Here is a 21,379-nt window from a genome sequence, read left to right as displayed (position 1 = left end):
CAGTGTCATTAGGCTTATAGCACACTCCTACTCTCAATTTTGATCTCCCAGTGCTTATGTCACACCAAACTGACCTGACACTGCACTGTTCAGCAATGTCGACTGGCTTCACTTACTTGGATTTTATGTGTTTCTTAACTAATAGGATAACCCCTCCTCCCTTCCTATTCTGTCTATCTTTTCTCTAGAAAAGATAGACAGGATGGAATTTCCCTAAATTCCAGTTCTGCATTCCTTATATCTGTATGACACCACATCTCTGATATTCCAGCAATATCCGCCTTTGATGCTTTGAGCAATACTTCAAATTTATCAAATTTATTTACCAAACTTCTAGCATTGGTGTACACGCAAGTATACATGCACCTGTTCTTTTTCTTAGCTACCCTAACACAACCCATGTTCAGATGTTTACTTGTTCCGCAATGACTTCCAGCAGTCTCTGAAATATCCTGCATCTTGTTTTCCAGGCTTCTGCTCATTCCAACAGAAGCAGTGCAAGAATCACTTTCACCTCTGCCAGTGGCTACTGTTAATGTATTAGTCCTTGTATCCCCCCAAGCTAGCAGTTTTCCGACCCACCTAAAACTGCCTCGATAGCATCAGCAAATATTCTGACACCCTTTCTATTTAAGTGTATTCTATCCCTGTAGAAGCAGTCCCTTCTGTTAACAAGTACAGACCAGGCTGAAAAAAATTCCATCCCTTGAGCCTTGCACAATCTTTCCAGGGCCAAATTGATCTATAAGGCTCTTATCATATACTCCCTCCTATCGTGTCTGGGCAGAATTGCAGACACTTTCAAATTCAACCCTAATTTACAGCTTTTTTTCAACAGTGACCTGTACTTGTTAAGTAATTCTGCTGGTCACCTACTCTTAATATCATTAGTGCCAACGTGTACAACTATATCACCTTTTGTGCTTATGTGACACCAAACTGACTCAACAGTGCACTGTTCATCTATATCAACTGGATGCACATCTTTTGATTTTATGTTTTTCTTAATTAACAGCATAACACCTCCTCTCTTCCTAACCTGTCTATCCTTTCTGTACACATTGTACTCCCCAAATTCCAGTAATGCATTCCTTATATCTGTGTGACACTACGTCTCTGCTATCCCAACAATATCCGCCTTTGATGTCTTGACCAATACTTCAAATTCATCAAATATATTTACTATACTTCCAGCATTGGCATACATGCAAGTATACATGTTCCTATTCTTATTTATTAGGTACAGGGACATTCAAAGGGAATCCCCCTTTGAATGTTCCTGATTTTAAAAGCTGGTTAAAATTCATTTGTTGTGCATATGGCAAAGTAGTGGCAACCGGTAGACAGAGATATGGTCATGTTTCATTGTTGATGTTTTGAAATGTGGTTTCAAAACATCAGCAATTTTTGCAGAAACAACAGCAGCACTGTTTTTTTGTAAAAATGGTACCAGTGCAAAAGAAAGGAGATGGTACACAACATTTTTGAACACCAGTAGGGTGCAAGAAATAAGCCTAGTGATGCTGGTGATGTTGTCAAAGCATCTCAGAAGAGTGAGTTGAAGATGTACGTGCTGCTTTTGTTCGTAGCCTGTGGAAATCAGCCTAGTGTGCATTGAAAATGCCCCGTGCAACTCTGCACAGGGTCATACACAAGCGGTTGCATTTGTATGTCCTATAAATTGCAAATAGTTCAAAAAATAAGCCTAGTGACAAACCACGGCATTGATCAAAATGACAATTTCCTGAGTCATGTTATGTTTTCTAATGAGGCAACATTTCACATTTTGAGAAATGTTAACTGACACAAAGTTTGAATATGTGGTTATTATTATTATTATTGTTATTGCTCTTATGTTATTTCTCCCTGACTGGGGGATTCCACTCCGTGACGGGTACTGCTACCAAGTACACAGGGTAACACCAGACATTACAACTCGTAATGTCTGGTGTTACTGTCGGTCGAGGAAATCTCTCACTATCCTACAGGTGTTCAGGATATGGTCATGCTCCCTTTTGTACTACAATTGTATAAATATATACAATTATAATAATTATTATTATTATTAGCTATATGGTGCAAGGAAGCCTGAGGCTTATGCTGCACCAGCCCAAAAAAAAAAAAAAAAAAAATTCCCCAGTTACCCTAAGAGACAGAGAGAGAGAGAGAGAGAGAGAAGTAGAAGAGAATCACCAAGAAAGAGAAAAATGATGATATCCAGCTCAGGATCCTGGATGTGCCAAGCCCATACTCACCAGATGTGAGCCCCTGGGGTTCTGAAAACCTGCACTATATCTAATGAGCACATTCGAGGCAACCCAAAAATGAATGTGTGATGTGATCTTTTCAAGGATATGATTATCAGACCATTCTTTTTCTTGGAAAATATCATTACGGGAATCACATACCTAGATATACTGGAACAATACACATTTCCTCAAATTGCACACCTACAGTCCAACATAATCTTTCAGCAAGATGGGGCATTGCCTCATTGGTGCTTGCAGGTGTGCACTGCTCTGCATGACATGTTCCTGGACCATTGGATTAGGCACGGTAGACCGATACCATGCCATCCCCCTCATTCAACTCCCTTAGATTTTTTCTTCTGGGGATATGTGAAAGATGTGGTTTGTTAACATTGCTATCTTATATACGTGCATCGTGCAAGCAATTGCCACCATTAGTGCAAATACATTGGAGTGAAGATGGTCTGAAATTGAGTAATGTTTGGACATTCTTTGTTGCACCAAAGGAGCTCATATAGAAGTCTTCTTCTTGTTTATTATAAGCTGTTTGAGTTTTCTTTCCCAGTAAAAGTTATTAACATTTCCTAGTGTTCTTTTTTCTTTTGTGAGACCTTTAAAACCAGGGATGTTCAAAATGGACAGCCTGTAAAGCCTCTTGACTCATACATGTTGCACAGTACAAAAAGCTCTAATCATACCTAAGTATGCAGTGCCAAAATTATTCTTCACATCCAGTCCCTTTTTTGACAATTTCTTAGTAGTTAATCTGACTGATTTGCTACTATGATTGAGTTGATTTTATGCACCCTTTGATTTTCATTTACACAAATAACTAAAATTCTATAATTTTAATAAAACTGTCACATTAATTCATCTTACTTAGATAAGGACAGAACCTTAAAATCTGATATGTCGCATCTAAGTTTTTAAATCACACATAAATTATTTGTATTAACTATCTGATTTCACTGCCTTCCCTCTCGGAGTTTGTTTGATTAATTAGTATTAGCATTAGTAGAGGCATATGATGCAAGAAAGCAAGCTTATACAGCATCAATCAAAAAAAAAAAAAAAAAAATCCCTTCCCATTTCACCCATCCATTGGCTCCAAATGTTTGTCTAGTTCTTCCTTGAATTTATTTAAGCTATCAACTTCCACAATGACAGATGGAAGTTTGTTCCAGCAATCAACCACCCGCCTGCTAAAGGCATATTTCCACACATCTATTCTACAACTGTCTTTCCTAAATTTGAATTTATGTCCCCTCAGGTGATTAATGTGAATGACTGGAGGAATTTCTAAAGTTCCTTTTCAATTGAGGCTGTATTTAGCCAATATCAGCTGGAGGAAGTAGTTCTCCCCACAATTGTATGTTCTGTTTTGCAACCTGCTCAACTTCAAATTGGCTCATGAATGCACACTTCTACACACAAATATACAATATGGATATAAATGATAAAGTATTGATGCCATAAAAATAATTTATCTGATTTCAGTAATATATTTGTATTAATTTATTGCTTTAATTAAAAAAAAAATGTGAATAATTATATATATTAAATATGATTTAATCATGTAAAGATGAAAATTTCAAAACTTTAACTTGTTCAATAACTAGCAAGTTGTTGATAACTTTTGGGAATGTTATATTTTTCAGGGGAATTCAAGATTCTATGTTTCCACAGATTCTGATACAGTCTCAGCTGAAACTAACAGTAGTTCTCTAACAGATGAAGAAAAATATTCTTTCTTGCAATTTGCTATCCTTCATTTTCGAGAGAGTTTAGAGCGGTAAGTTGGATATTACAGTTTTTAATATACATTTTATATATTTCTTGTGATTCTTAACTTTATATAATAAGGTAGGGTGATTCACTACCAGTGTGGCAAACTTGCAGGAGGTGTAGGGGGCACAAAGACGAATCGGAATCACATAGCATTGCAGGGTCCGAAATGCCTTCATCGTGCGGTAGAGGACGTTGAATGGGAGGTCGCACGAACAGCGATCCTGCTGGAAGTCAGCATTTGCGAACCGTTTCTGTTGAAGAAACCAAGTAGCAAAAGTCCTCCGGAGTGGATAATCCGCAGGCTCCAATGATTGGACACATTGCAGATGGTATGAACTCATTTGGTTTGTTGACAGTATCCTCCATACAGTGGATTGGGAAATACCCAATCGTTGGCCTATCGCTCAAGTACTCGTACTCGGATTGCCTTCTGCAAGACGTAGGACATTCTCCTCATTGTCTGGCATCCTTGTCGTTCACTCTCGATTCATGGTACCTCTCGTGAAACAACCAGTCCCACGTAACCTTCTGTGCACACATGCGAAAATCGTATGATGATGAGCCCACCTGTGCGGGAAACGTTCCTGGTACAAGCGCAGAGCGGCACGCCCATTACAGTCCGCAGCTCCATACGCGAGGTGCATGTTGGCCAGTTCAACGTTTGAATACTCGTCCATCCTACTGCCTTGTGAACCGGTTCGCAAATGCTGACTTCCAGCGGGATCGCTGTTCACGCGACCTGCCGTTCAACGTCCTCTACCGCATGATGAAGGCATTTCGGACCCTGCAATGCTATGTGATTCCAATTCGTCTTTGTGCCCCTCTACACCTCCTGCAAGTTTGTCGCACTGGTAGTGAATCACCCTGTATAACAACAGTTTTTATTTCCTTGACCAGTTTGGAACTCCAAAATGTACTGAGGGTTTGTATTCCCACAGTTGCTAGTAGGTATCAGTTATACTTTAAGCATTTATGGAGACACATCAGATGTGTGTTTGGATGGGGGGGATGGTATGAGGGCTTCCCTTCCAGTGAACACAAGTGTTTCCTAGTCTTCAGCCATGCCATCCACATACTATAACTGATGGTATCTTTTTAAGGACAGTGGATGATTCATTATCTAATTTAAAATTTAACCTCAAGTGATGAAACTATATCGGGTCCTAATTAACCTAACATGTACAGTTGATAACATTTTTTGGAATAACACTATAATAGATAAAGCAATGACAATATAAGATCTTGCTTGAATCAATTATTATTATTATTATTAGTAGTAGTTGTTGTTGTTGTTAGGTTTTTTTTTAGGAGCATTAGCAACTAAGGCTATATTGCTCCTGGAATATGCGGTGGTCATTCCCTGACCTTTCCGCATTCTCCATATTTGGTGGTGATGGGCTCGAACCCCGGTCTAATCAAGAAGCGTGTGCTACGCACTGCTGCTCCTTCCCACCTGGCTACGGAGGCGCCAGTAGTAGTAGCAACAGCATATGATGAAAGGAAGCAAGCTTATAAAGCATCAGCCAAAAAAAAAAAAAACCTCCCATATCACTTGTCCACCTCCCTTTAATGACTTGTCTAGTAATAATCTGGCTTCCTTGTCCTTGATAATCTGTCTTCCTTGAATTTATTCAAACTGCCCACCTCTACAACACCAAATGGAAGTTTGTTCCAACAGTCAACCATCTGCTGGCTGAAGGCAAACCTTCTCACAACTGTTCTGCCACCATCCTTCCTCAATTTGAATTTATGCCCTGTGATGTGAGTAGTCTGAACAAGAGGAAGAATGCCATCAGTATTGAGCTTGCTCAGTCTATTCAGAGCCTTAAAAACCTCAATCAGATCACATTGCAGGTGCCAAGTATCAAGATGCTGAAATTTGCAGAACTGTTGCCAATTGGTCAAAACATGACTAAGCAGCATGTCAACATTTTGAAATGCCAGCCAGTTTGATCACATTGTCATTATTTGATGTTTGTGTTTGAATACTGCAGTTAAAAAATTTTGCACAAAGTTCATCCACCCTACAGTAGGGCATCTCTAAATTTTATTCCCATAACTGCTAATTTTAGTAAGCCCAAATAATGTGAGTGCCTATTGTCTCATTCACCATGTACATCTGCACGTAACAACTTGACTTCTAGTTGACAGATTTTTGTGAAATTTTATATTTGGGTCTTTTAGAAAGATTTTTTTGATCAGCAGGTATTGTGCCATAAAATCTTATTTGTAGCAGTTTGTCTTATTTATATTAAGCAAAATTTTTTGTGAATTTTTAGAAACAAGATATATATAAAGCAATAAATAATACAGGGTTGTTAAAATTAAAGTATCCTTATGTAGAGGGCTTTTGAGCGAGTTCTAAGGCTTGTACTTGAAGAGAAATTTGGACAACAGATACAATATAGAATGCGCTTGTTATTTATTGGAAAAAAAAAAATTAGCTACAAAATGTGTCACTGTAAGGCATGTAACTATCTTAGTTACGATTATGCAAATAACATATGTTATTTGCATAATCATAAGTTATTGCCACAGTGTCACTACTCAGCTGTACTGTACTGTATAAAATCAAAGCAGTTTCTTCAAAATCATACAGTAGATGTTTTCCTGTACTACAGCAGCAGCAGCAGCAATGCCAACAACGTTGCAGGAAAAGGCACTATTAGTGAAGCTGTACTATCAGAACAGCAACAATGCAGCTGCGGCTATCAGAGAATTCCGGTGTCAGACGGCGTGGACCTATGACTGTTTGTGCTGTCTGCAAAATGATTGCGAAATTTGAAGCAACAGGACATCTTGGTGTTCAACCAGGTAGAGGTTGAAAACAAGTGGACTTCTGTTGTGTTGAAGATGTGGCTATGGCTGTCATGGATTTATCAAGTCAACCTCCGTGTGGTAGTGCAAGTGTGCCAGCTGTTTCTCGTGAAGTGGACATGCTATATTCCACTGCACAGGGCTTGCTCCTAGGACCAACTTTCTGGAACAAGGTCCTGGATGAGTTCCTAAATCAAGATCTTGGGCATGTTAAGTCCCAAGCGTATGCAGACGATTTGATCCTTTCCATGCCTGCCAGCTCAAGAGCCCAGCTTGAAATTTCTGCTAACCGATCACTCTGGCTCTTCCAGGAGTGGGCTACGCAGCACAACCTGACAATCTCAGCTGAGAAAACCTCCAGCATCCTCCTTGAAAGGGAACCTAAGTTCAACCAGAGCACTGCAGATTAAGATCAATGCCACAACCATCAAGCACCACACCCAGCTTAAGCACCTTGCTGTAATCCTGGACTCAAAACTGTCCTTCCTCTCACAACTACAGTATATCCAAAATAAGATAAGAAATTACACAGCATTGGTGGCAAGGGTTACCCGCAGGGACTGGGATCTAAACCAACATACCCTAGCCCTGTTTTACAAAGCAGTCTTTATTCCATCCATCTCATATGCTGTAGGGGTCTGGTATCAACAGGCAACTATTGTCGCAAATCAGAAGAAATTAGCCACCATTCAAAGAGCAATACTTATCATCACCAGAGCCTGCTGCACGGTGAGCACTCCTGCTTTCCAAGTCCTCCCTCTAGACCTTGAAATAATTAGATGTGGCATGTTGTATCATCTGGCAGCACAGATGGACGACATTCATTAAGGGAGCAATTACAAAGAAATTCATCCCTGAAATAACGTTCATGTTCCGAAAAGCCCCAAGCTGGTTTTTCCCTAGCCTGTACATAATGTACCTCCTCACAGGCCATAGGTCGACACAAGAAAAATTAACGTCTCTGGGCATCATAGATGATCCACGCTGCCACTGTGACACTGACGAATCTTGGCATCATATAATGTATGTCTGTCCTAACTATGAAGACTCGAGATCTATTCTGATCATAAAGATTGTTAATTTGCCAAAGGACAAAGAACATATACTAATTCATGCTCATGACAATTATAAATACTTCACCACCTTTGCACAGGATGTCTACAACAGATGAAGAACATTAAGGAGCCTAAACCACCAAGACCAATAACTTGAGACTGATTCTGGGCACACCTCTCCAGTGAGATTTCAATTGCCTCATGGAAGCTCAGTTGAACTGAAATTCACTTCCTTCATCCAAGTTCCATTGGGCTGATAGCTGCAACTGAATCTGCAGGCAAGATCAGCTGGTACCTGATCCCACTCAAGACTCCAAACCCCGACACTGGAGACACCAGCAGCTTTTCTACCACAAGCCACATTGGCAATCAAACTGAGCACTCTAGCCTGGTTTTCTTTTACTCTCATCCCCAGCCGGGGGGGGGGATTGATTCCTGTCTTCCCCCTGATACCCCCTTATTCCGCCTGGTGAGGCATGGGGTCACTGACTTTCTGGGGTCGCCTTCTCTATCGTCCCCATACCGCTTTTTTTTCCCCCCAGCCTACAGTCTCTCCCTACTCTGTCTAACTCTCAGCAATATTATGAAATGTTGGCAAATTTAACAATACCAGAGCTGCAACAATGTGAGTGCCTTTGGGATACCATATTCCTGCAAGATGGTGTGCCACCCAACATCCACCGTTGTGTCCAAAGATTGCTAAGGCACCACTTTACAGATGAATGTCAGCCGTTGTTTCCAGACATCTTGGCCACCCCGATCACCAGATCTCACCTCATGCGACTTCTGGTTGTGGGTTTTTTTTGAAGAACCAGGTGTATCGGGAAGGATGTCAAACTGGCAAATCTGAAGGACAGCATTAGATGTCATGTGCTGGCTTTTCCAGTTGACATGTTAAGTTCTGCTGTAGAAAATGCTGTTCTTTGAATGGAATCTGCTGTTGACCAAAATGGAGGACACATTAAACAATTGTAGTGCTGTTCAAGTTATTTTTATTGCCACAGCACCATATAGTGACAAATTTTGTAACTAATTTTTTTTTTCTTCCAATCAATGGTGAGTGCATTCTTTATTTTATCTGTTGTCCAAATTTGTCTTCAGTATGAGCCTTAGAACTAGCTCCAGAGCCCTCTTCATAGGGATACTTTAATTTTAACAACCCTGTAAATAAAAATAACATGTGAAGAGTGAAGGAAAAGGCAAAATATCATAGCAATCAGTATTGAGCTTATGAATCAGAAAGGAGATGGGAAGAAACTTAAGGCAAAGCAAATATGGATGAAATCATGGTGCTATTTTGATACTTAAAATACAGTAAATATTTTGATACTTGTCCATTTTCTAAGGCTCATTATAGCAGATTATTAAAATAATACCAATTAAATCAAATTTAGGTGGCCACCGATAAGTCTAGCCAGGTTGAAATGTGTTAAATATTACATAGTGCTCCAATGGTATATAACATTTGTCAATGTTTAACATTGACAAATGTAAAGTACTACATATGGGAAACAGTAACCCCAGAGCAACGTATCAACTCTGTGGTAGAGAATGAAAAGGACCTGGGAGTAATTGTGCAGGCAGATGTGAAGTTCTCTGAGCAGTGCATACTGGCTGCAAGAGTAGCTCATGGTGTCTTGTCAATGATATACAGGAATTTTTCTAGCAGGGATAAGGAGGTGATTATTCCCTTGTATAAGGCAATGGTCAGGCCACTGACCATTGCCTTATACAAGGCAATGGTCAGGCCACACCTTAAGTACTGTATACAGGTCTGGAGGCCTCATTTCAAGAAGGATATAGAGCTGCTGGAACAATATAGAGAAGGGCAACAAGATTAGTGAATGGAACAAAGGGTTGCTCTTACGAAGTTTTTCAAAATACAGTGTCTGGCGACTAGGCACCGGCGAGGTGATCTGATAGAGGTGTATAAAGCCTTGAATGGTTTGAGCATGCTCAGTGCCAATGGGACTCTTCCTCTTGCTCAGAATAATCACCTGAGAGGGCATAAATTCAAATTGAGGAAAGACAGATGTAGGATAGGTGTGCGGAAATTTACCTTTAGCCAGCCTTTAGTAGTTGGTTGGTGGAACAGACTTCCATCCCATGTTGTGGAAGTTGATAGCCTAAATAAATTTAAGGCTCAGCTGGACAGGTATTTCGAATGAAGGGGGGGTGAAATTGGAGTGGTTTTTTTTTTTTTTTTTTTTTTTGGCTGATGCTGCATAAGCTTGCTTTCTTGCATCATATGCTTCTACTAATGCTATGCTAAAACAAGGGCTATAATCAGAAAATGCACTAAAGCACATTGAAATAACTCAAGGAAGAAGATGGCAATTATTCCTTTCATCTTAGTAAGCTACTAGACAAATGACGAATGGGAAAGCCAAGCAATTTTGATATATTTATAAGTTTTATATTCTTTGTATATTTATTTCTTTCAATTACAGTGTTTCTGATAACATAATGTGGGAATCTCTGATCAGCTGCACGTCAGTTATGTGCTTACTTAGAGTAGCCCAACAATCAAATGCATTAATGGGTTAGATATCTACTTTACTTTATTTTAAAAAAAGTGGCAGGTATGCTTAAAGAAGGCTGCTTAAAAAAAAAAGCACCAAATACCAAGGTGTGCCCTATTGTGCCCTGGTCCAACTACACCACTGTGCACAAAGTAGGCTTAGGAACTTTTCCACCATGGCCAAAATAGCTGATTCTCTAAAAAATCCCCCAACACCAGCAGCAAAACCTAGGTGACAAAAGGAATTGCTGTACTTTGCATGTTGATATCTGAAATCTTCTCTGAACTGGAAGCTTTAACCTTGAAATCTGTATTCTCATTGTATGGGAAGGTATTTTATTGTAACAAATATGAGAATTGGATCTATACTCTCAGGATTAAACTTGAAATTTGGTTTATATCAGCATATATTGTTGCTATTTTATCAGTGTGATGTAGAGGTATTGTGCTGGTTAAAATTATAATTTTTATTATCTCTATTTTTCTATTTTAAATGCTTCAAGGTATCTGGCAAGAGAGGTCTGTTATCCAAGTAAATTTAATGCAATCTAATATAAAACACAAAATATTTTGTTTTTCTACATAGGTATGAGATGCTGCATTGCCAAAGTGGTTCTTTACTTGGTACAATTAAAATGTTGGAATCACTGAAGATAAAGAAAAGAAAAAAACACAAGCAGTCAGACTGGACATGGAAGGAGGTTACTGATATGGTAAAATTTACCAAGGTTTGTTAATTTAGTGTTAAATTTTAATTTTAAGTAATTTCATATGTTTTTTTTTTTTTTTTATGAAAACCCCAAACACGAGAGGTATTAGAACCTATAGTACTTAGTACCGTGCTTGGGTTGGAGGGTGAGAAGACAAAAGAAGATATTTGTTGACATTAGACTTGAACTTCTGTAGACTGTAATTTTTAGGAAATATGTATGAGGGAAGGTTGTTCCAGAAAACTTCAGTTGAATGAATAAACGAAGAAGATGAAAATTTGGTTCGGCGAGTTTGAAGTCGTACAGTAAATAGATGTTGGCTGTGTTTGGACCATTTTGAAAGAGAGAGAGAGAGAGAGAGAGAGCAGGAATTATAGAAGCCAATTCTGAAGAACAGTGCCCATGGAAGTATCTGTAGAAAAGGCATGCAGCATAAACAGTACAGCTATGAGACAGTATGGAGAGACTCTGTTAGAGATGAGTCAGTAATTAACCTAAATGCCCTCTTCTGAATGGAATCTAGAAGCCTGAGAGAGAGAGGTTTTGAGGGAACCACCCCAGATGCATGAACACTATTCCCTGGTAGGGCGGATTTGTGATTTGTACAGAATGAACGGCTGTTTGGAAGAAAAGTAACGCTGAGAGCGAAAGAGAAAATCAAGTTTTAAGATGCAGAGGAAGCAATATTTGTAATGTGCCTGTGCCAAGAGAGAGATTACAAGTCCGGGTAATCCCCAAAAGAGATATATCATCTTGCCTAGAAATCAGAGTGTCACCAAAGATAAGCATAGGAGAATCCTTTTTTCGAGATATAAACACAGGACTGAGTTTTAGAAGGAATGAAATCAACTGAGTTGTCTTTGCTCCACTGGAGAATTACCTGGAAATCGGAATTTAAGGAATTGGTAGCGGATATTCGAGAAGTTGAAGCTGATTGAGCAGGGCAAGGTTTCTCAAAATGGAAAGTGGAATGCAATGTGCTATCATCGGCAAAACTATGGATAGGATTTCCAGTCAATGGAAGAAGATCATTAATATACAAGAGGAAAAGAGTGGGGGGAAGTACTGAACCTTGGGGGACACCAGCATTAGTGGAGAAGTTAGAAGACGGAGAGCCATCTACCATCACCCGCAGTGAGTGATCAGAGAGAGAAAACTGGATAACCAATTACAAAAAGCAGTTGGCAAACCATAAGATGGAAGCTTGATTACAAGACTTTTATGCCAAACATGATCGAAGTCTTTGAGATGTCATGATATTTACGCATTTATGGACAAATGCAATGGAAAAGTTTGGTGAAACACATAAGCCATAATACCACCAGTGGATCGATGCTGACGGAATCCGTACTGGCAATCGTTGATCAGACGGAAGGTTTCTAGGTAGTTTAAGAGTTGGTGGTTGATTGATTTCTCCATTACTTTAGAAAGAATAGAAGTACAGTAAACCCCCACTATTCGCGGTATCTGTATTCGCAGTTTCACGTATTCGCGGTCGCTGATTTAACATAAAATGAAACCTAAAAAAATGTGAATTTTAAAGCGCCGTGAACATTTTCCGCCATAAAAAAACATGGGCATTGCTAAAATTATCTTTTGGGTCAAAATAGTGCTCAGTGGGTGGGGGAAGAGGGGTGACAAAATCGCGAGCGTGGACGTTTCTTGCTAATCCTTGTTCGGTATGTGTTATGCGCTTGCCATGGAAGGTTTCGCCATTTGTTTTTAATTTATATGCCTTTAAAATTGAATAAATTTATCAATTTATAAATTGATATGCTTTTAAAATTGAATAAATTTATCAATTTATAAATTGATATGCTTACAAAATTGATAAATTTATCAATTTATAAATTGATATGCTTACAAAATTGATAAATCTACCATTTTGCAGTGTAAAACAGACTTTTTCGAGTGTGTTAACAGAAGAAAGTGACTTTATTTGGACAAGTTCTTTCTAACTCAGTGGCAAAACATTATAAAATCAATGAGTCAATGGTATGATCAATCAAGAAATCGGAAGAAAAAATCCGCCATAGTGTCCGTGAAAACGTGCTAATTGCTTCAAAAATTTGCTCTGTAACGCGTGATGTTAAATTAGAAAAAATGGAAAATCTTTAAATCTGTCGATAGAAGACTGAACTCAAAATAAAATTCCGTTAAGTTCACTCATCATTCGTGAAAAGGCAAAACTCCTTTATCAACACTTTAGCGAAACTGGTGATAGCACTGGCGGGATAAGTTTTTTATCTAGCAAAGGCGCTGGTTTGAAAGATTTGTTTGAAATTTCTAATAAATATTACATTTAATATTAAACTGTTTCTTATTTTCATTTCGATGCCATATGCTTGCATTTCACTATGTACTGTCTATGTACATAGTCATATTATGAAGGTACATATAATACATACATAGACAAAATTTTAGACTAGTTTTTCTTATATATTTCATACTTTGGAACGGAACCTCTTTATTACTATGGGAGCCATAACTCAGTATTCGCGTTTTCGGTATTCGCGGCATTTCTCATGAACGTAACCCCCACGAATAGCGGGGTTTACTGTAATTGCAATGGGATGATAATTGGATGGGAGGGATTTGTCACCCTTTTTAGGAACTAGCTGGATATGAGCAAATTTCCAAGCAGAATGAAAAACACCTTTGGAATAAGAAAGTGAAAAAAAAGGCGGCAAAGAATAGTAGTAAGTTCTGGAGCACAGGTTTTGAGAACAAGTGGAGAAATACCATCAGGACCTGGAGCTTTCTTAGCATCAAGATTCGTCAAAATCCTTCTGACATCTTTTTGACAGAAGACCACAGGAGGCATTGAATGGAGCATGTTGGGAATGGTGGGAGGTGCTTTGCCAAGATCATTAATACATGAGTTGTAATAAAAATGGCATGCTAGCAGGTCAGCTTTATCCTTGGCTGAAGTGACAACAGAACAATCAGGTTTTGACAGAGGTGGCTGCAGAGATGGACAAACGTTTCAGCCAATAGCTTTGGCAAGAGACCAGAATGCTTGGCTACCATTAGGGCAAGAAGCAAGTTTTCTACTCTTACCGTGTTCAAACTCTAGTTTGGACTAATTACTAACTGCTTTACAAGTGTTGCGAGTTTTGGTGTAGGCAGAAAATGAAACTGAAGAATTGGAAACAAGCCAATTATTATGATATGCAACATTCTTCTCTTGAACAGCCTTAGCACATTTATTGGAAAATCAAGGTTTAAATAAAGGACAAGATTTTAAAGTGGAGTGTGGAATAAAGGATTCCATTCCTATAAGAATAATTTCACTGACATGATCTGAGGAAATGTTGACATCACAAGTTTTGAAACAGTAATCCGACCAAGGAAAAGAAGAAAAGAAATCTCGCAGGTCATCCCATTTTGCATTCTTGTAATGCCAAGCAACACGAGGTTGGGAATAGTCATGAGATAAAGGCTCATTGAAGAAGAGACAATCACCAAGTTGTGATCTGAGATGCCAAAAAGAACCACTCCCTTCAACCGTGTACTTAGAAGGGTTGTTTGTGAGAAAAAGATCAAGTGTGTTGGTTGTATGGTTAGGATTGTCCCGTATTCTTGTAGTAAAACTCAGTTTACACTGAGTGGACAGAAATCATGGGATACCTACCTAGTAACAAGGAGGCCCACCTTTCACCCGGATAAGGGCAGTCACACAGCGAAGCATTGAGTTCACTAGTTCACGAAAGTGTTCCACAGCTATTTCTATCCATGCTTGCTGCACCGCTGTCCATAATTCCGTCGCATTCCTGAATGGAGGCTCTAAAATTCGAATGGACCTTTCCACAGCATCCCAAAGATGCTCAACAGGGTTCGTGTCCAACGAACAGGGAGGCTATTCCATGGTGGTAAAATCTACGGAATGCTCTTTGAACCATGTTCTGTTCACTATGACTGGAAAGGCACATTCTCCTGCTGGAGGATTCCATTGCTCTGTGTGTGTGCATGATGACTATGAAGCGAATGCAGATGGCCTGCAAGGATAGACATATAATCTGGACCATTCGGAGATATGTCTAGATGTACCAGAGGGCCCAACGTGTGCTAGTTGAACATGCCCCAGACCATTACCGACTGTCCACCAGCTTGAACAATTTCTTGTTGACACGAGTGCATAGCTTTGTGTAGTTTCTGCCAGATATGCACTCTTCTGTCCCTCAAAATAACTGGAAACAGGACTCATCGGAACAGGAGACTCTAATCATCCAAAGTAAAGTGCCAGTGTTCTTTTGCCCAGTTGAGGCATAGAGTCCTGTGTCATGGTGTTAGCAATGGGACTCTAGTGGGTTGGCAGTTCCCATAACCTATTGAATGTAATGCTCACCTGGTGGTCTTGATGGAGTCATTTCTGGCACCTCCCTGATTGAAGTCAGCAGTGGTTTGTGCCATTGTCACTCCCTGTTTGGCTGAAACAATGTGAGACAGACGTCAATGGCCACATTCATCCACCACCTTTCTCCACCTACATCGCTGTCCACAATGAGATATTATTCCTGAAATGGCATATTCACGATGCACCCTTGATACTGTTGAACAGGGATAGTGTAATTTCTGTACCACCTCCGCAATAGAGTGACCCATGTGTCGGGCACTCACTATCATTCAGGCACCTCCGTAGCCAATTGGGCAGGAGCAGCAGTGCATAGCACACGCTTCTTGATTAGACCTGGGTTCGAGCCCATGACCACCAAATACAGAGGATGCAGAAAGGTCAGGGAATGACCACCGCATATCCCCGGAGCAATATGGCCTTAGTTGCTAATGCTCCTAAAAACCAAATAACAAACATCGCTATCATTCCTCTTTCAAAGTTGGTTAACTCACGATGTTTATCTATACTGACATTGAATTACCATCTATGTGAATGCAGTGATGCAGTGTACCTATATACCTGCCAAGTTTTGGGTTTGTCTGCTAGCAAGAGGGGTGACAGTGTCACATTGTCCAGGAACCAGGTATCCCATGAATTCTGTCCTTTTAGTGTAATGTATAATATTTTGTTTTCAAAAAATTTTCATTTTTATAGGTGCTTATTTGCTCTGAGCTTGATATTAAGTTTCCTGTCTAGATTTTCGACATACAGTTATGAAAATATTTCATATTTTCATAACTATTAAACATATGAAAATGTTTTATGATTACAAATATCAGCTTCAATTTTTATTCTGAAAGTTACCTTCTGTAGTAGTAGTTCAGAGTAGTAATCAGTGCACCTGCAAATCCCTAGAGTAGAGTTTCTCGAACTTTTTATACTCTGAGTCCCCTTAAAATTTTTTATATATTTCATTCATCCCCCCCAAATTCCAGAACAAGTGCTAATAAACAGATTTAATCTAAAATTTAGCTATACATACTTCTATAAATTAATACAGTATATGCTTCAATATATTTAATTTCAAAGAAATAAAATATGAATAATAGAAATAAATAAAAAAATGCTTCGCAACTGGATTAGTGGGATGGTTTGTCCATATTTCATTAAAAAGTGTTTCATGAAAACAAGTTCCTCCCAAAAAAACCAAGTGTGCCCCAGAGTGGGTGCACCCTACACTTCGAAAACCTCTGCCCTAGACCAGTGCTTCCCAGTCTTTTTACAACATGGCACACATAGAAATAAGCAATATTTATATTACACACTGGTAAAAACCTGTGAAAGATCTGGGAGCAGCATACAGGGGCTTATGGAAATTTTTTATTAAATCTTTTCATGTACTAAAATTATGTTGCAAAAGTACAAATAAGAGTAGAGAAGATATGGAATAATATTTATTTTCAACTGAAAGTGTTTAAAGTTTTTAATGAGGTACTTGAGCCTGATTCTTTAAGCATAATTTTATTATATCAGGTTTAATGCTTGAAAGAGCTACATGCAATTCCTCCAGATTTTTTAAAGATGATCTCTTTAAATTCTTGAGTGATTATTATTATTATTAGCTATATGGTGCAAGGAAGCCTGAGGCTTATGCTGCACCAGCCAAAAAAAAAAAAAAAAATTCCCGAGTTACCCTGAGAGAGAGAAGTAGAAGGGAATCACCAAGAAAGATAAGGATGGTGATATCCAGCTCAGGATCCTGGGTGTGCCAAGCCTAAACTCACCAGATGTGAACCTCTGGGATAGCTGATTAAAATCTTCATTTGCACAAGTTGTTGTTGTTTGGTTTTTAGGGGCATTAGCAACTAAGGCCATATTGCTCCGGGATATGCAGTGGTCATTCCCTGACCTTTCCACATCCTCTGTATTTGGTGGTGACGGGCTCGAACCCTGGTCTAATCAAGAAGCGTGTGCTACGCACTGCTGCTCCTTCCCACCTGGCTATGGAGGTGCCATTTGCACAAGTAACTGATAGCAAATGATAGAAAAATGTTTATTGCTTTTTCTTCAGTCAGTGGAAACTCCTTTCCCACATTTAACCAGAATTTGGATAACAGAACCTCTTTAAACTGAACTTGAAGGGTGCGATCATGCTTTAAATCTAATAGCTCTTCCTTTTCTTTTATTGTCAAATCTAATTTCAAAGTATCTTGCAATGATAGTGCAAATAGATTTTAAATGCATTTGAACTGTTTCATTTCATTCCAAGTATTATAAAATAATGACAGAGTTTTTTTTCATCATGCACAGATGTTGCTTCACAAGTTCTACTACTTTTTCTTTGGGATTTAAATTATAACGTTGATTAAACATCATGATTTTTCCCTCATTTTTCAAAGTAGAATTTTATCTTTGAATCCATTAACTTGATAGAAAAATTTAATGTTCTCATAGGGTCCTTGCAGTTTTCAATAAAGTTCATTCAGGTGCTCAAATATATCAGTTAGGCCAATAATTATCCTTCAAGAAATCTGCATACTGAGATTCATTCACAAAAAATATTTTTAATTCTTCTTTTAGTTCATAAACTTTCAGCAAAACTCTTCCTCTTTGACCGCCAATTCACTTTGGTATGAAACAACAAAGAGTGATATTCTGATCCCATTACTCTGTATTTTTCTGAAAACAGATGGGACTATGGCAGTTTCAGTTTTATTAGATTTACCATTTTGATAATATCATCAAATGGGGATTTCAAATCTAGAGGCAAACTTTTTGATACGAGAGCTTTTCTCTGAAGAAAACAATGTATTACTGGAATCTTGAAGCTTTCAAACTGAATTCTTGCTGCAAAGCCAGACTTTTAAAAGAATTCCAGAGGGGCCATAAATTCAAATAACAGGAGAAGAGGTTTTAGACTAGATTGTAGGAAGTTTCTTTTAACCAGTGAGTCATTGATAACTGGAACAAGTTGCCTCCACAGGTAGTTAAGGCTGACAGTTTGAAGAAATTCAAAGGTCAACTGGATGGTTACTATGTGAGGAGGGAAGCATACAATTTGTACTTTCAAACCTTTTTTTTTTTGCTAGTGCAGCAAAAGGCTGGTGCTCACTTGCACTACATGGCTAATACTAACCCTTCCTATCATTGCATCTGCACCATCGGCACACACACACTTACACAGTTTTTTACAAGATTTTATTTGTTTCAAAGTGTTTATTTATCACCTTAAATATTTCATCCCTAGTTGTTTGTTTTGGAAGATCTTTGCAGAATAAATAAAGCTATTTCAAGCAATTCTCTTCAGGAATTCTAACTAATTCTATTAGCTGACAAAAGTTACTGATGTCTGTAGTTTCATCCATCTGTAATGAAAACTTTTTTGCATCAGTGGTCCTCTGAATTTGTGTTGTTTCTATGTCAACTGACATATTGACAATGCATCTGCCGATAGTATTATCTGAAAGTGGTGCTTTTTGTACTTCCTTTGCTTCATTGGTCCCAAGTATAGCATTGATTTCCATGCAATTTCCATGCAGGCTGGCAGAATGAGTGAGTCTGCAATTGTGTGAAGCTTTTTGATTTTAGTTATTAATTGCATTGCTTTGTAACTTGCTTCTTGAGCATGATCTAAAACCATTGTGAATAATCCCATGAAAGAACTTTGTTTTTTATTTTGTGTTTGTAGATATATTGTCTGACTAGCACCCTGAACTTTTTTTTTTTTTTTAAAACACTGTATTTGTCTTGCAAATCTAATGAATTTTCAACTTTGTTCGTTATGATGAGCAAATACTTGTAAAAATTAAATCTGTTTAATTAATGATTTATAATTATGTAATAATAAAAACATTAAATAATAATAAATAAAAATAACAATACATACCTTCTTTGTAATTATAAGAACTTGATAAAAGTGGATATTAAATTGAGAGAACAACAGAATAATTCTGCTTGTTGCTAAGTGAAACTCAACCAGAGATGACTTGCAAGTGAAGTAAAAATTATCTATAAATTGGGAGAATAAGAGAATAATGCTCTTAGTGTGTCCTGCTGAGTTGGCTGATATCTCTTTCAGCAGGGTGATTTCCTTTGCTGTGTTTGTTCTAGAGCATTAAATAATAAAGTGATGGATATTTTGGCAACATACTCTAAACTAAATACTAGAACTTTTTCCAAATTACGTGATAGGATATATATCAATAAAAGAAAATATTATATGCTTGTTTGCTTAAAGATAAATTAAAACGGTTGAATTCAGTGGAATTTCATGTAATACTTTTAATTAGAAGTTGTATATAAAATTTCCTTTGCTGTGTTTGTTCCAGTTCTTCAGTGGCCGACTGTGTATCTATGTATTAAATAATCTCTCTCTCTCTCTCTCTCTCTCTCACACACACACACACACACACACACACACACACACACACACACACACACACACACACACACACACACACACACACACACACACACACACACACACACACGTGTGTGTGTATAAAAATAACATACTCTAAACTAAATACTAGAACTTTTTCCAGATTACATTATAGGATATATATCAATATTATATGCTTGTTTACTTAAAGATAAATTAAAATGGTTGAATTCAGTGGAATTTCATGTAATACTTTTAATTAGAAGTAGTATATAATGGTACTGATATTAATATTATAATTAATATATAATGGTACTGATATTAATATTATAATTAATATTAATATCAGTATATCCTGCAGTTGTGATGCTACACCTGTCCAGTCCATCTTGAAAAGAATGAGCATTTTAATTATTGGTTGGTGATAACATTTGTGATTTTTCTGTACCTTCCTAAATATAGACAAATTTTTACTGAGTATGTCTTTTGATGTTTTTTCCCAGAGTTATAGCATTATTGCACCAATCAAGCACAGCACCACCTTATTTGTTACTGTTTTTCAATGGAAATAGCATATTTCACAAGTTCTGCTATGAAATATTTCTTCCATTTATTGCTGGCTGTTTTTGTTATTTTCTGTGTAGCTTTAGAAATGTCGTGAAGTGATAGATTGATGTTTATGTGAAATAATTATTTTTCAATATGTAATTAATCTTGAGGCATTTTTTGCACACATGTTTTTAAACTAACTTTCTGTTTCATAGTGTGTTTAGTCTTTTGGTTTCATATTTGATGCAATCATTTCTGTTCAGACAGATATTTTTCTAATCTAAGTTAGATATTGTGTATTCTTCTCTCCTCTGTTATTATTATTATTGTTGTTGCTCTTATATTATTTCTCCCTGATTGGGGGATTCCACTCTGTGACGGGTACTGCTACCAAGGGTGGTTGTAATAATCTGGTGTTACTGTCGGTCGAGGAAATCTCTCACTATCCTACAGGTGTTCAGGATTGCGACTTTCTGGAGTTTCTTGTAGGTGTTCTCTGGGAGACCTATTGCTGCTAGGCTGCTATGTAGATTCTTTGGTGCCATACCAGTGGTTGACATGATGATTGGGATGGTTGATACTTCTTGCATGTGCCGCATCTCCTTGATCTCATGTCTCAGGTTCGTGTACTTCCTAATTTTTTCCTCATGGGTTTTCTGGACATTGCTAGTGTTGGGCACTGCTATGTCAATCAGGTAGGTAGCCTTTTCCATCTTGTCCACAAGGGTTATGTCCGGTCTGTTGTGTGGGATGGTCTTATCCGTTATTATGGCACAGTCCCAGTACAGCTTGTGGTTCGGGACTCTAGTACTGCCTGGGGTTCGTACTTGTAGTATGGTACACTTTCTTTGGTCAACTGGTATTTCCTCGCTAGCTTCCGATGTATTATCCTGGCTACCTGGTCGTGTCTATGAGTGTACTCTGTCTGGGTGATCACCTTGCACCCTGTGGTGACGTGTTAGATCATTTCTGA

General features: G+C 38.2%; 1 protein-coding gene across 1 annotated transcript in view; it reads left to right on the top strand.

The window, feature by feature from the left end:
• Positions 1 to 21,379, top strand: part of LOC150076424 (unconventional myosin-XV-like) — a 163,604-nt gene that overhangs the window by 16,297 nt on the left and 125,928 nt on the right. The window contains exons 2-3 of the mRNA XM_090387355.1: positions 3,908 to 4,041; positions 11,017 to 11,158. Of these exons, the coding sequence (XP_090243481.1) occupies positions 3,908 to 4,041; positions 11,017 to 11,158 (276 nt within the window). The remainder of the gene's footprint in view (positions 1 to 3,907; positions 4,042 to 11,016; positions 11,159 to 21,379) is intronic.

The sequence above is a fragment of the Mastigoproctus giganteus genome, chromosome 13 (assembly GCF_048544385.1).
Source record: "Mastigoproctus giganteus isolate SK-2022 chromosome 13, ASM4854438v1, whole genome shotgun sequence".
In the NCBI taxonomy this organism is placed as follows: domain Eukaryota; kingdom Metazoa; phylum Arthropoda; class Arachnida; order Uropygi; family Thelyphonidae; genus Mastigoproctus; species Mastigoproctus giganteus.
This window is presented reverse-complemented; position numbering and strand designations above follow the sequence as displayed.